General features: G+C 42.0%; 1 protein-coding gene across 2 annotated transcripts; it reads right to left on the bottom strand.

Annotated features, from left to right (window-relative positions):
* Positions 1 to 236: 236 nt before the first annotated feature.
* LOX (lysyl oxidase) lies at positions 237 to 15971 on the bottom strand (the record flags this gene model as incomplete). 2 transcript variants are annotated; one of them, XM_081133427.1, is made up of 7 exons in its annotated part: positions 14971 to 15970; positions 14503 to 14611; positions 12717 to 12854; positions 11096 to 11252; positions 7751 to 7846; positions 7316 to 7431; positions 237 to 3805 (listed from the first exon to the last, which is right to left on the bottom strand). In XM_081133427.1, the coding sequence occupies exons 1-7, from the start codon at positions 15608 to 15610 to the stop codon at positions 3799 to 3801; spliced, it is 1263 nt and encodes a 420-aa protein (XP_080989553.1). In that variant the 5' UTR covers positions 15611 to 15970. The 2 variants fall into 2 exon arrangements, with proteins under 2 accessions (XP_080989553.1, XP_080989554.1); XM_081133428.1 differs by lacking the exon at positions 237 to 3805 and having other exon boundaries at positions 7312 to 7431; positions 14971 to 15971.
* Positions 15972 to 16402: the final 431 nt, after the last annotated feature.

The raw sequence follows: 16402 nt of genomic DNA, 5'->3' as shown, positions 1-16402 counted from the left end.
TGGTAATGGTGACAAAAGCTAGGATCCGTTCAAGTATGATAGTTTCTTTTTTAAAACATCAGCTAGGTTATTTATCCATCATAGACAAGTTTCAAGTCATGTGAGCTTATTAAACAGTTTGTTAATACAAAAGGCAACTAAGCAAAACCACCAATCATATACATGGCTATAAGATTTTAACCTAAAATGAAATTTATATCATTTATTTATATGTAACAACAAATGACCACTATAGGTACTTGAAATCATTTATTCGAGGCATTTTTATATAATTTTGCACTCATAGTATAGGCATACAATGAAAGAATGGGAGAGTGTAAAGAAGAATATAAAGCCAGTGTCTGGTCATTTAAAGTAAGAGCTCCTCAAAAAAGTTAGAGATGTTTTACAAATAGGATTCCTGAAAACTTTGGAAGACACTAAAACTTCATTAAAAATACTACAATACCAAGTGACATGTCATGTAGTTAGTAGCAAGCAGCTATATATTAATTAAATGTTTATATCCTGTGAACTAAGACAACACATTTTACATTCAAGTTGAAGTAATTCAGCACCATTTTAGTTTAAAGGATAAATGAAATGCTTAAGTGTTTAAAAGTGGCCCAGGACTTTCGGTAGCTAGAAATGAAATATAGCTGTTGTTTGAATATATTAATTGTGAATATGAACTCTAAATATAAAAAATATAGAAAAAGGGTAATTTTTTACTTATCAGTTACTATACTGTTAGTATCAGAACAAGTTATTGTTAAAATAAGGTATCTTTTGAGCAGAAATTCTTTATTTTCACATGATTTGCTAAAGGTGAATTCTCAGTGCCGTGATAATTTTAATGAACTGCATTTCCTCTGGAATCCAAATATTCGGCATGTTTAGATGTGATTATTCTATGAGGTTTCAAAGAAAAAAAAATTATTGTTCATTATTATAAATAATGCCTAGTGACTGAAATTGTGAATGCATTTATTATGTAAAAATATAAAGATTTCCTAGAAAGAGTCAAGTTGTGGATTCACATGTTCTGGTACTGTTGGGAGACTGAATCCTAGCCTCCAGGATCAGGACATCTCTAATCCAGACTATGGTGTGAATAATTACGAGGCCACGAAGATGACATAGAGAAGACTCACTAAATTATTTTCCTGTTTAGCCTATTTTTTTTCACAGTCTTTATTAGTTTAAAAGCCAGTCTCTTTTCACTACTCAGCATTCTTTGTATCATTTCTACTTTCTATTTAATTTTTTTAATGTAGAGTTTGTAAGGCTAGATTGATTATTTTATTAATGGATAATTTTTACCAGCTCGTCATTTTCTGTGGTTATTCAGAGAAGAGGCCCCTTGAGGTTCAAAAATACTGAGTGTTAAATCAATATTGTGAGTTATCTGGGAGTGTTTAGGGATGTTGGAGGGGGAAGAATGTTTACATAAGGAATGAGTGAGAATCTTTAGTCTCCTATTTGAAACTTTTTTCCCCCCAAATCAACCAAATAGTACATTTTATATTTAAAAGGCAGACATTTCAGGGATTGGAAACACATTTTTAATTATTAGTAACATATACATGCATATAACTATTAATTTTTAACTTATTTTTAAAATAAAATATGGTCATGAAAAATAGTGCTCAAAATAAATTTTTTTAGACATGTACTTACAGCTGTTAAAAATGAAATAAAGTGAACCTAATGGGTGATAATGACATTTTTAATACATAATTGAGGGTAGAGACAATCTTTTTTATATTCCAATGCCTAGCATGTGAGTGCCTGGCATATATTAGGCCCTCAAATGATGATGGATGGACAGACAGATGGAGGGCCGAATGAATGATAGCAAATGTGTCGTCTCATATGTATCCAATGGCCATGATATTGGCTAGCTTTTAATACAGGGGTGAGAATCTTGATGAAACTATAGAACCTAAATCTGTAGATGCCAGTCTGGCTCAGTATTAATACTGACAGTAGTTTTTTGTTTTTTTAAAAAGCATGTTAAAATATTTGAAAAGATTACAACTTAAAAGAAAGGATCATTTTGTAATCTTAAAACTAAAAAGCAATTTAAGGCAAAGAGGTACATCAAAGAAGCTATCCCATAGCTCAGATACTAGCTCAATGAAAGTTCTGGATCTCTATTAAGCTGTCTGTATTCTCTATCAGTAAGTATGTGCCCTGGCGGATGTGGGTCGTGTGGCCCTCTGTTGTCCTCCCTTGATGACTGTCCATCTCTAGCCCCTCTTACCGTGCTAGGCACCCAATGAGTGCAGAATGGTGTTGACCTTACAACTCCATGGCGGGGATGCTCACTCATTTTTTAATTCTACCTAATGTGTCCTGGCACTTGAAATACCTTACTTGAGATTTTAATACTGGTTATCATAGGAAAACTTCTGCTTAAGCACCACTAAAAAAATGTAACTTGATTTCTTTCTGCACCTTTTGAATCTAGGAAAAAGAGAAAATCTCCAAATTCGGTTGTGGCACATACTTTCACAGTTTAAAATAAAATCACAGCTGTCTCATCATGCAGCACACTCCTTGGTGTTGCCGAAAGTATTTTTTTCCTCCCTTATTCACCAACCCCTCAAGTATGTAATGCTGTGTGCTTTGCTAATTGGATTATATTTCAGACATGCACACACACACACAAACATGTATGACTGATTCCTGGATGACGTAGGATAAGGTTCCTGTATCTATACATATTATGTCATCTATTCTGAATAACAAAAGTTTTTAGCATTCTTCTTTTTAGAGCTGAACATTTTTTAAAACATGTAGAAAATTAGAAAAATTCTAAGATGTTTTTCATTAATTTTTTAAAAGTATTTGAGACAGTTGTGGTTTGAGGGACTTGTCCGTATGATTTTATTTGATGTCACTAAGAAATTTTTTTGGCTAATACTTAAATATACTTAATTATGCATTATCTTTGAATGTACCACATTTGTCATCAGAATAACTTCCCATTGACACAGCTGTCCTATGTATACCAGTCCCCAAAATGCTAGTTTAAAGATGCCACTTAAAAGGCCTCTGCCCGTAGGAAAATTAAAGATTAGAGGGGAGCATCAACAAATGTCAGGGAACGGTTGGGCAGCTCAATTACTTAATTTGTTCCAAAACAAAAGCTGACTTAAGTCAGAATGAAATTGTACACTTGACAGAAAGAAAGTAGTTTACCTACTAATTTAAAAATGTAAACATAAATTTTATATAGGGATGTAACTATCTGAATACATATACTGCCATTTCTCTGCTATATAGTAATATTTCTTGACACCAATGGTAATGTGTTTATTCCTTCCTCAGCACCAAATGTGTCCATACCTATTTAAACAGTAGGAGCCCCGTTTCTAAAGTAACCTATGCCAGGACATATATAAGCCAGTTCTTATGGTGGTTCACTGAAGTGACAGCACTTCAGAAAATTCCCAGTTCAAACTAATTTTGGCTCATTCATTGAAATATGGTTTTCCTTTCTGTATTATGATTTGAAAAAGCGTGTAAGAAATTTGGATTTCTTTGAAAGAGCCAAGTGTGCCAGCTACAGAATTGAAATATGTTAATTCACAAAATAATGTGAATAATAATATTAAAGTTTTTCCAAATAATGTCAATTTAAATGTTCAAAATCCAGTTTTGTGCTTAGTTATAAAAAGGTCCAAACAAAAATTCCTTTGTTGTTTTCTGTTCTCTTTTTCAAAGCACATAAATCCTACTGAAGTTAATCTATTTTTCCCCACTTCAGAACACCAGGCACTGATTTATCCATTGGGAGTCTTGGCTTGCTTTTTAATACCTATATTAAAAAACAAAATAAGACAAGTTATTAACCTGATAATATTATAAACAAATACAGTAGACAAGTTTGAAGTCAACCTTTTAAAAAACTGAGGTGTCGTTTTCCCTCCACCTAAGCAAGTCACCTTCTTAAATTATCCCTTAATACTTGGTTTATTTTTTTATTTATTTTATTGATTTGAGAGAGGGAGAGAGAGAGAGCGATTTCTTGTTCCACTCATTGGTTAATTCTGACCGTGGATCGAACCCACAACCTTGGCGTATCAGGACGACGGTCTAACCAACTGAACTACCCAGCCAGGGCCAGTACTTGATTTTAACACTGATTTAAAGAAAGTAACTGTGTCAGTGGCAGAAAGCGTATGCCTATGTTTATAGTTAAAAGGATCGCCCCCTGAAACAACCAGAGTCAGCGGGGCTCCTCAGGCCAGCAGCCGCCCTCGAGCGCACCAGGCAGGCGCGTGGCGCCTCCCGCGCGTTAGTCCTTCCCAGCCCGACCCTGGGCGCACAGCGAGGCACTGACGGGCCAGACACCGGGTCAGAGCCAGTGATCAGCATCACTGTGTGTACAGTGTGGTCACAGATCCCCATGTAAAGGAAGTAAGGATGCACTGAGTCCAAATCGTAGCCATACATGTCCAGCCAGCACTGTCTGTGAGGAGAGAACTTCATTGTGGCCTCGTCGACCTGACCTTGGCCTCAGTCACCAGGTCTGCGTGCTCTGTTCAATGAGGAAGGTGCGGGGAAGAGGGTACGTCCAAGGCAGACGCTTCCTAACCGGGTGGTTTGTTCCACCAATGGAATGCCCTCAAATATTTCATTACGGTCACAAACATCAGTGACCCGAGAGGGACATGTCTGTAAGAGTTAAACAAGTACAACTTTACCGAGGGAATCACACCCACCGCTGCTTAGAGTCACCGGCCTGACCAGGTAACTTTAGGCCAGGCACACTCCCCGCCCAAGAAAGACAGGCTCGGTGGCCTCCAAAACCAAGCTCAGACTTGCAGCGTGCCGTCAGGCCTCCCTCGCCTGGATGCAGCTGCGTCTCCATCCTTTCTGCCTAACTCTTCCCCACGGAACGGTGTTAGCCAGACCCAAACACTTGCTTTCCTGAGCGTCCTGCAGCCTCTCCCTGCCATGTAGGTGCGGCGATGCTGAGGCCTCCGAGACGCTCTGCCTAACGCCCAGGGCAGGCCTCCCTCCTCAGCCTTCCAGGCCCGATCCCAACACTGTCCTAAGGCCACTCCTGACTCAGCCGAGGCACGTTGTCCTTCCTCTGAACTGAGGCCGAAGTGCAAGTCAGAATGTAAGAGGGTCATCCGAGGGTGAAGGCTTCCCCCTCAGCCAAGGTTTCTGCACTTCTCCCTTTATTTCCCACTCATGGGTAAGTGTGGTCTTGTTATGAATCACTAACTATGGGTCCATTACACTTTTTCATATTTTCACCTGATCAATTATTGTTAAAATTCTACCTCACCCAGTCTTGCAGTTTAGTTACAATTAGTGGCAACTGGTTTAAAAAAAAAAGGCAACTCTAGGCTGGAGCAATATAACAATTTTTATTTGCTCAAAATATCTGGCAACATCCAATTCAATGGATTCTACTGATGAAAAGCAAGACACAATCTGTGCAACAACAGAGTCACCTCTCCAGACCTATTCCTAGAGGAGGGTCAGCGGTTGTACCTAGCTTATAACAGAGGCTCTGGATCCACTGCATTTTATTTGATCCCTCATGGAACTTTTCATACTGTTTCTCTATTACAGTTATGTATGTATTTCTCTCACCCTCTCAATTCTAAATTCCTAAAGAGAGGGTAATTAATCTATTAATCAAGTGCTGAATTAGAGGCTGCCTGATGGAAGACCTGTTCCTGGGGATGGGTATACAGTAGACAAGAAGCTAGGTCCCGGCCATGACAGAGTAGAGCAGGAGACAAACATTAAACCAAGATTCATTAAGTAATGAATTGGAATTATTATAATTAGTCTACAAGGGAGCAAATACATGTCAGGAACCTTATTTATCTCTGCATTACTCTCTAAGATCTAGTGTAGGATCTCAATAAATACATAAGTGCAAATGTGAGAGCACTGGGGAATAAGTAGAGAATGTGTGAATAAATTAAGGAATTATAAAAATTAAGAGGAATTAGTTAACCCACTTATCTTTATTTTAGCTCAAATTACGTTGATGTTCTGGGGATTTGCAGTTATACTCTGATTAGCTCTATACAATGTGGGTCATAAACCCATCCAGGTTTCCTGTATTGTGGGCATGTTCAGAAGAATATATTTAGTTATCATTTTTTCAGCGCTGTCTCTTTGCTGTTATGAGTTTCATTTATTTTTAATGCTGTGATGACACTTGTCAAGCACAGACTTTGCTCCTTTTATGGGAGTGAGGAAAAGGCACTCCTGCAAGGTGCGTGCAGCCCAAGCCACAGTGCCTGGCTCTGTGAATGGAGCATGGGCTGCTTTAACTCCCATTTTCCCCTAGCCAGGAGCCCAGGTGTACAGCAGGACCTGCACAACCAGGGTTTGGTGGTCTTGGGGAAACCTACAAACTACAGGTTCATGTGTGGTCAACCACTGTTCTGGTTTGTACATCAGGGAGAAACTTCTATTAATTGTAAGCTTCTCGTGTACCTGTTATACCTTTCCACATGACCTAGAGTCCTCTCCAACGTCAAAGCAAAGCTGATGAGTGAAGTTCAGTATTACTGTAGTTGTGTTCTTACTGTTTGGGAAGTGTCACTCACAGGTGGCATGTGCAGCTAGAATCTGTAACCCAGCAACACTAAAGCAGGCAGTGCTTAAGGGATCAGACAAGCAGAAAATCTACCCAGCTTTCTCTAAGTACTTTCATCAACACACCACCCCTGTTGATATTAATGTGCTGGGATTCTATCTAAGATTTCATTCAAAGAAGGGTTTCAGAACTAAGAAACTTATGAAGCACCTCCACACATCCCTTCTTTTGCGGAATATTCCCCTAGGACTTGTTCTAGAACTCAAATATGTGAACTCTCAGTCTCTACAGAGCAGGCAGTCTGATCCCTTAGGTTGCATTCTTTAAGGCCGTGATTTCTCAGCATGAACTTTGAAGAACTCTAGGAATTTCTTCAGAGCCCTTTCATGGACTATTTGGCAGCAGCAGGAAACCCACCCATTTGGGCTCCCACAAGGTCGCCCACATTGCATATTGCATATTTTACATACTCAGTCTCCACACAGGCTTTTTCGGTAAACAATGTATTCTGTGTGTACGTCTAAGCATTACGATGCTAAAAACCAGAGCACATTCCCCTTTCTCTAGCATGCCTAAAAAAAAATCAGCTCTCATGACATGACAGTGCAGATGCTACCATTTCCTACCCTTCCTTGATCCAGCTTACAAGGAGGCCGCACTAGTGATAGCAGCAGACACATCCTGGGTCATGCCTGTCGATGAACTACAGTGCTTTGGGAAAGAGTACCACTTAGCTAGGCAAGTAAGACTCACGGTGAAATTGTGCAGCCCGAGGCATACGCATGATGTCCTGTGTAGCGAATGTCACAGCGCACGACATTGTTGGAATAGTCCGACTCGGGCACCAGGTAGCTGGGGTTCACGCTGACCTAGGCAACACAAACATCATCTGAGTTTCAGATTTCATCAGCAGTGTTTACTGGTTAATTTCTTCCTATTTTCACAGGGCTAGCACAGGGTGAACTTAAGCAAGTGGTTCAACTTTGGAGACGTTTTGGGGAGAGGTTATATATTTTCCCCTCCAGTTCTTTAAAATAAATTTTTTCATCTAAGATCATTTAGAAATAGTTCTAGAAGCTGTATCATTGCTTTCAGGGCCATGATTATTTAACATTTGAATCCAGAGGAAGAGATCTATTGGATTACAATGGAGATAAACGACAGGTACATATTTTTAAAGGTCTCTACCTTTAGAATGTAGTTTCCAGGCGCTACATCTGTAATATCGATCCACTGGCAGTCTATGTCTGCATTGTAAGTATCGTAACAACCAGGACTCAACCCCTAAAACAAAGTAAAAAATTTAAAAAGATGGTGTATGGTTAGAGTATGCTAAAGAATATGCTTATTATTTGCAAATTAAATTTTAAGTTAGTACTTACAAGAGTCTGACATAAAACTATACTTATATTGCCTCTCCCTTGAGAAGTATATATTACTCACCCTTATAGCACCTCCAGCTAAAAAAAAATACAGGACTAATATAAGTAATAGTACATCTAGCTTCTTAAAAGTGTCATAGGTCACCAGTGACAAATACAATCTTAAGTGACAAAATAGGCCTCCACCAAAATTCTCGACCATCACCAGTTCAAGAATAAAGGTCATGTCATAGTCAATTTAGCTCGAATGTCCTCCTCTCAGTACAACCTTCCCCAGCTCCCCCTTTTGGAAATTACCTTCCTGTGCTCTGCCCATGATACTTTCTTGTGTGCATAGCTTTTATAGTGTCCATCCTTTTATGCTCTGAATTATAATCGTACTATATAAAAACATCTCTTACTACAAGTCGTAAGCTCCCCAAGGGCAGGGTCTATGACTGCACTTTTGAATAGCTAACAGTAACAGTGTATTCCATGCCAGGAATCATTTTAAACATGTTACATACATAAATTCAGTTCCCAGAACTGCATGAGGTAGGTGCTGGTATTATCCTCATTTTACAAATAAGGAATCTGAGGCGCAGTAAAGTCAAATTACTCGTGGAAGGCTATAAGTGGCTGAGGAAGTGGCTGAGTTGGTTTTGAGTTCAGGCCATCAGATCCAGTCTCTGATCTTAACCACCACACTGTACTCTCTCCCGTATAGTCACTGAAATATCTTGTCACGTTAAAGGGATGAATGTACGTCCCAATGTATGAATCCCACCTCACTCCACTTGCTAAGGTATTCATGTAAATAAGTACAATAAGTGACTTCTACAGGCTGAGAGGAGAATACCAATTAGATATGGTCCTTTCTCTGCAGAAAGTTGTAGTCTGGAGAAGTTTATTCAAATTGAAGTCTGTAGGTATATTCTTGATTCCATTAGTTCTTAGTGAGAAGCTTTACTGTTGTATTTTCGTTCTAATGGTAATCTAAATTAAAAAGCACATGCTAGAATCATTTTAACTCAATACTGCCATTTAATTTCAGCACCCAAAATTGCTTTGGTGCTTAAGATCGCCTTGGTCACCAAAGAGATGACAAAATCATCTAAGTGTGTCCTACCAGTGCTGGTTTGGCTATAACCTGATTTGGGAAGAAAGAGAAAGAATTGTGCTCTTGTACAGCACACAACATAGCACAGACAGGCTACACTCAAAAGTACCTGCACCATCCATAGCAGTGAGAACCATATACATACCTTGATTCATAGCAACATGTTAACAGTATGTTGAGGAGTAAATATATAACAAGATTTTTTTGTTTCCGATCCCAGCATATTATTCTGATTCTGGCACATAATAAATACTTAATAAATGTTAGCTCTTATTATTGTTGCTACTGCTACCACTAAATTTATGTTATAAGGGATTCATTAGATTAGATAGCTCTTTGCTACAGGTCCAAATCATGCTACAATGTTTATCTTACTTTCAAGTGAACAAAAGAGCTTTAAAGAATGCTGAAATTGGTCCTGTAGGATAACTCAGCTAGCAGAAATTAAGTATGAGCTCTGATTATTTGAACTAGCAAGCAGATATGGGAGTTTTTAAGGCCATTAAGCAAACAGGTATTTCATATATTCAAAGTCATGCTTTAAAAACAGATTAAATGTAGGACCTTACCTGAGGATATCTAAATTAGCTATTTGGTTTTAGCAAAACACAACTGTTCATTACATTAGATGAATGAGGTTAATGTGATAATTTCTAGTTTCGTATACATTTAATATGCAAGTTTGTTGTCTAAGTTATATGAAAGTATACGTATACACATAAGGAAGTTATACCTAGTTTTATATTTGAATACACTTTATCAACATTATAATACAACTAACCTAAGTCAACATTGGGGCTTTGTGAGAAATACTTGTTCCTTTAAATGAAACACCTAAGTGAAAAACACAAAAACTTAAATCATTTGTAATCCAAGGCCTGGCAGATAACAGTTAAATAGGACACAAATGGAGGATGATTAGCAGGAAAGCTACCATATAAAATGAAGTGGGGTTATTCCAAGCATTGGGGACTGGAAGCGCTACAAATACCTATGGTCCTAGAGTCAAGTGTTTCAGCAGTGGGCTGTCCACAGTGCCTCTTTCTAAAAGGCACTGAGAATAAACTCCAGGTCCCTGCACAGGCAGGTGCTGTGGGACTCAGAGATCACTGAGTGAAAAGGGAATTTCTATACACTCCTATCTGTAATGTGCAGGTAGGTTACATCTTTTACTTAAAGAATAAGTGCTGCTTCAGGGCACATGGAATTGAACCTCCCCCCTCCAACTGCTATGATGTTCTAAGCTCAGGGAAAGAAGCAACGGTCATTTAGGTCACCAAAAACTTCCCGCCACAGCCCTGGAATTTGCTTCCCCAGGTGCCAGCTGCTGATCCCTTTGTGCCCTGAGTCACATACATTCACTACTCCTTGCCAAGATTTTGGCTGGAGTGAAATTATAATGTCCTTTTACAAATTAGAATTTCTGATGGAAATACTGGCATGGCTTTGAACTGACACAGATTTTCCCGTTATAAGACACACAAACTGCTTAGTTCAGCACGATTTTTAAAAATCCACCCAAAGAACATCTGACATCAATTATACTGTAGGCTTAAATATATGTACGTGAAGAAAGAAATTGTATCCTTCTGCTCTTATCTGCATGATTAAAAGAGACAGTTTTTAAAAGTGCTTTTTAAGAAACCTATTTTCTCTCCTTTTGCTAACCACAATCACTGGGTGTCCTATTTTTAGCTTACTAGGTGGGGGGAAGGAATGGTTTTGCAGGTGGGGAAACAGGTATATTTTCTATAGTTACTTACCAAGCCTGTTAAAGAATACAGAACGAGTGCAGATATTGGAAACCATTCAGAGTTTTTCAGAGAGTAACGTGCCTCTTTTGATTGTGGAATATAATGAGTCTGCAGTGACCTTCTGTAATGATGAAATACTTTAAAAATAACTGGGGTCATCAAGCCATCACTTTCTTTTCTCAGTAATGACCCCCTAAATGAAAGTTTGTAAAAGAACAGGTGGGAGGAAGGAAAATAGAAGACCACTTTGTTTTCTCTCTGAAGCCTGCAGATTCCTGATTTGATGATGCCAACCTACCTGCGTGTGTGCAGTACATGCAAATCGCCTGTGGTAGCCATAGTCACAGGATGTGTCCTCAAGACAGAAGCTTGCTTTGTGGCCTTCAGCCACTCTCCTCTGGGTGTTGGCATCAAGCAGGTCGTAGTGGCTGAATTCATCCATGCTGTGGTAATGTCTAATGTGCCACAAACACAGGGATGGTGGTCAGTGACATACAGAGGAAAAGCAATGGGAACTTTAGATGACTTCCCGCTGCCTCACGCATTTGTTTGCACATTACAATTGAGATAAAGTTTATCTTCTTAAAGCCAGATTCATGCATGATTCCCTCCCACCCCACGGAGGGTCAGAAGTCTATCAAAAATTGTAAGTTTTTGCCCTTGCCAGTTTTGCTCAGTGGTTAGAGCATCGACCTGTGGACTGAAGGGTCCTGGATCTGATTCCGGCCAAGGGCATGTACCTCAGTTGCAGGCTCGATCCCCGGCCCTGGTCAGGGCACATGCAGGAGGCGACCAATCGATGTGTCTCTCTCACATCGACGTTTCTCTCCTCTCTTTCTCTCTCTCCCTTCCACTCTCTCTGAACAAGCAATGGGAAAAATATCCTCAGGTGAGGATTTAAAAAAATAATAATAATTTGTAAGCTTTTAACTTTGCTACTTGGGTAATAAAAGACCTATTTTGAGTACTTCACTTTGCTATTATATCTGTTTTTTCTTTGAATATTAAATACAAATTTCTGTGTATAAGTGAAACTTGCCATATGTTCTCTAGTCTATTTCTCTTGGCTGCCACTAGTGATGTTTCATTCCAAAAAAGAGGAGCACACGACTCTTGGGAGGTTTCTATGAGGTTTTAAAAATTTGAATTCTCATAGATTTAAATCATTACTAAAATGCAGAAGGGAAAAATGGCATGTTTTATCCACCATTATTATTTAACTAACATAAATTTTTATTTGGAAATAAATCTATTTTATCAGCAAATTAGGTGCTCATATCTATTGTTACCATTTCATGAAGGTGCTGAGTTGTCCATCTCACATTAAGAAAAGAACAAGAGGAAATGGCTTGAACTGCAGAGCGTTTAAGGGCACACATCAGGGCTTCCTGGCAGTAAACACCTGGGCAGTTCATCCAGGCAAATTACAGAATAATATGAAAACCTTTACATTTAAGACAGAACAGGCGAAGTTGTATTGATATAGGTATTTTCAAAGATGGAGATAGGTCCTTCTCAGCTCATGGGGTATATCATATACACCTTTCTTTAAGAAAGGTATCTGAATGCTTTTGATAACAATTTGTGGTCTTTATGAAATACTAACTATAAATGATCTTGTCTGCAGTGGACATTTTAATAAATCTTACTTGCAATATATTAGAGTAAATAAAATTCCAGTGGAGCCAACTGCTGTATCCTGTCAACAATTTTAATAAGCTGGATTTAGAGTTTCTAATTTAAAAAATAACAGGATCTGGTAACTGATGTATTATCCTAAAGACAGACACCATTGATTATGTCAGATTACATAGAGAAAAATTCTAAATATAAATAACAGCAATTTTCTACCTTTGTGTAGGAATCATTTGAAAACTGAAAGACCAACTCAGAAGTCCCAAGGAGGCCCATCCACTTACTGGTGACAACTGTGCCATTCCCAGGAATATCGTGGTCGACTTGGTAAGAAATCTGATGTTCCTTGATTTTTTACTCTTTGGGGAAATCTCAGCAGCACCCTGTGATCATAGTCTCTGACATCAGCCCTGTATGCTGAGCTGCCGTTTTGAAAAAAAGAAACATTATTATCTTTACATAATATTAACTAAAGACAAAACTATAAGCAAAGCCTTTCCAGTGTATAATGGTGACTCTCTCCCACCCTCCCCCAACTAGACTATGGGTTCCCAGCTTATTACTGCTGAATCTCTAGATCCTAGGAGAGTGCCTGGAGAGCAGCCAGAGCTCTGAATATGTGTTGAATGGGTGAATGAATGACAACTATGGAAATCCTCAGTTTAAATATAAAAACAATAAAATTAGCATTAAAATTTTTACCTGTGAGCCCAGCCAGCATGGCTCAGTGGTTAAGCATGACCTATGAACCAGGAGGTCAAGGTTCGATTCCCGGTCAGGGCACATGAGCCTGGGTTTCAGACTCATCCCCAGTAGGGGGCGTGCAGGAGGCAGCCGATCAGTGACTCTCATCATTGATGTTTCTCTCTCTCTCTTTCTCTCTCTGAAATCAACAAAAACAAAATACATTTTTTGCAGTGTGATAAGTAAACTATGTATTTATAATCAATTCAAGTTTAACCATATGAATGAATGAAACTGAGGCAGAAATTATCCCAGGTTAAAAAAAAAAATCACCCATATTTACTTAAGAACTTTGAATTTAACAGTACATCTCTTTCAGTTCATGGGATGTTGCCCAACCAACTGAGCCACACTGGCCAGAGCAAACAATACATTTCGGGAACAATTAACTAAGATGTAAAGTGGGAAAATAACTCTAAAAGAGTACAGGAGATTAGACAAATAATTCTGTAACTTCACTACCTGTAAAACAACAGCATTGCTATAACAACATAGGGAGTGAATGGTGTGAGGGACGCCAAGACTCAAGAATGAAAATGATGAGCTTCGATTTCTTCCCTTCCTTTAGCCTGACAGTTATAATGGGTCAGAGTGGAAGAAATATACAAATAAACATGACTCTGTTCCTTCTAATATGTTTTGTGTTATATGCGTTCAAATACTATTGATGACCTTATGTTACACTGTAAAAAAATTTTGAGACCTAGCAAAACGTCCTTTAGCTCCCTCTGCTGGCTTCCCGGCAGCAACCTCAGAGAAATCCATTCCCAAAATTGCTATGATTTTATTTTAGGACTGATGGAAAAACAAACCTCTTGCTCATGGTCTTCTTCTGGCTGAAGTAATACCCAAATAACTAAGTTAGTTATGGATTCAAACAAAAGGAGAAACTTCAAGTTCGCCAGTGAGGGGTTTCCACACTGGTAAATTAGCCCCCAGTCTTGTAAGGGTGTATTAAACAAGCTCTTCCATTACAGTATTTTTTCCACATTATTGAACAGTTAGTTGTTTAACGGAAAGCTATTGGAAACAGTTGGCTCCAAAGTTGGAAAAACGAACACAAGATCCCCCACCCCACCCCAAGAGAAGGGTTTGCTCCATCTCCCTGATTTGTGCTGCAGTTTGAAAGAGAGAACCAACAGAATCTTCAAACTTTTAACTCTCCCTCCAGGTCAGCATGCCTAGGAGATCAGGTCCTACTTCCCAGCTCTTGTACAACTTCCTAAGTCTTGTCTGTAGGAACAAGAATAGTCAGAACCAGACACCTGATCAGCCCCCCTCCGGAACCAAGACTGGGCAGTGGGCCGCTGATACCCCAGCTCGTACCTGGCCAAGCAGTTTTCCTCCGCAGCGCACCTCAGGTTGTACATGGACATCTTTTGCACGTATGTGGACGCCTGGATGTAATAGGGATCCGGCACCAGGTCCGGGAGACCTAAACGTCAGCAGACGATGGGCATAGCAGTGAGACAGCCTTGCGCCCCCTACCCTGGCTCCTGGGCTCTCCATGTCCCTGATTTCTCAACCTTTATCCAACGGACTGCTGTGTGGCCGTGGGGCTGCGGGTAGCAGGAGCACGGGGGATGCCCCCGGCTGCAAAGCGATGTGGAAAGGAAGCAGGAGGGGCCAGGCGCGCGGTTTGCACCAGATTCCAGGGCTGCCTCTGCAGGCGCAGGGGGAGGGGAGGGTCTGCGGGGACTGGGGCCTGCCGCGCCCTGGCAGCCACGTCGGGGAGCCACCGGCCACGTTGGGAAAAGGGGTGCGCGGGTGGTTCCAGTGACTTGGGGTGCTTACCGTACTGGAAGTAGCCGGTGCCATAGCCAGGCCGGTACCTGCTCCCAGGCCGGGGCCTTTCGTACGTGTCGTAGTAATTGTAATAGGGGTTGTCGTCGGAGTACTTGTAAGGGTTGTACGGGTCGTCGCCCACCATGCCGTCCACGCGGCTGGGCGGCCTCAAGTTACTGAGCGCCGGACGCTCCGCCGGCGCGGTCCGGTTACTTGCGCGCGAGGCGCCGGAGTCGCCGGCCCCGCCGGCCCCCGACGACGAGTAACCAGCTTGGAACCAGTGGCGGGCGGCCGGCCTGGCGCGACCCCCGGCGGCTCCCGACGAGGCGGCGGCGCGCGCCCGGGGCGCCGCGGTGCGGTTGTTGCGGAGCAGCAGGATCGGCGTGCGCGGCTGCTGGGCGGCAGCGCTGGCGGCGCCCGGGGCGGCGGCGCTCGGGTCCCGCCGGCGCTGCGGCTGGTACTGCGAGCCCAGGCTCAGCAGGCTGAACACCTGCCCGTTGTTCTCCCATTGGATCCGCTGGCTCCAGGCGCCGGGCGCCGCCGCGGGCTCGCGAGGGGGCTGCTGCTGGCCGGCGGCGGGCGCGGCGCAGCGCAGGAGCGTGCAGAGCTGCAGCGGCCCCAGCAGGAGCGCGGGCCAGGCGAAGCGCATCTCTCCCGTCCCCGGGTCGCCCCCGCTGAGGGAGGACGATCGGAGGAAAGAAGAACGGGACGGAAATCAAGTGAGGAAGGGAGAAACCTTCAACCCGGGAGGCGGTGGAGCGCCGGTACGTAGTCCCCACCGCGCAGCGCCGAGGGTGGGCTGCTGACCCTTCTCCAGGAGGCGGCTGCTGGGACGTGGCACCCGCCTCTCTCCGCGTTCCCAGCGCTCTGGAGGCGGCGGGGAGCGGCGCGGCGGCCCGGCGAGCCGGCAGTGTCTGGAGTGAAGGAAGGAGGAGAGATTTTAAACTTTCTGGCACGTTTGCAAAGTTACACAAGCCGTTCTGGCCTGGCCACCCCTCCGCTATTTGTTCACGTAATGCGATTGGAAACGTGCAAGGGGACAGCTCCTCGCCTCTGCCCCTCCCTCCCCTCCCAGGCCAGCCCTCCTCCCCCCAGACACGTTGCACAGGGAGAGTTAAGGGGAAAGAACAAAAACGGAACACACATCCTGAGACACGCTCGGTTTAATCTGGGGCGAACATGCAGGAATTTCAAAAGACTCAGACAGGCGAAGGCAGCCAGGCCATGGGGCGACGCCAAAATATGCATGAAGAAAAATGCTATTAGGTCACCAGCCCTGGAGAGGCGGGAAGTCGGGAGGTGGGGAGGGCGCTAGGGGCGAGAATTGGGGGTGGGGGCGGACCGTTGTGACTCACGGTTATCCATAAGGAGTTACCCAGACACATTTCCCGATGCATACTCATTCCTTTTATGGGAAGTGTCCTCAGCAAATAAACCCCAG

This window comes from Miniopterus schreibersii (assembly GCF_964146895.1).
Source record: "Miniopterus schreibersii genome assembly, chromosome: 3".
Taxonomy (NCBI): Eukaryota; Metazoa; Chordata; class Mammalia; order Chiroptera; family Miniopteridae; genus Miniopterus; species Miniopterus schreibersii.
This window is presented reverse-complemented; position numbering and strand designations above follow the sequence as displayed.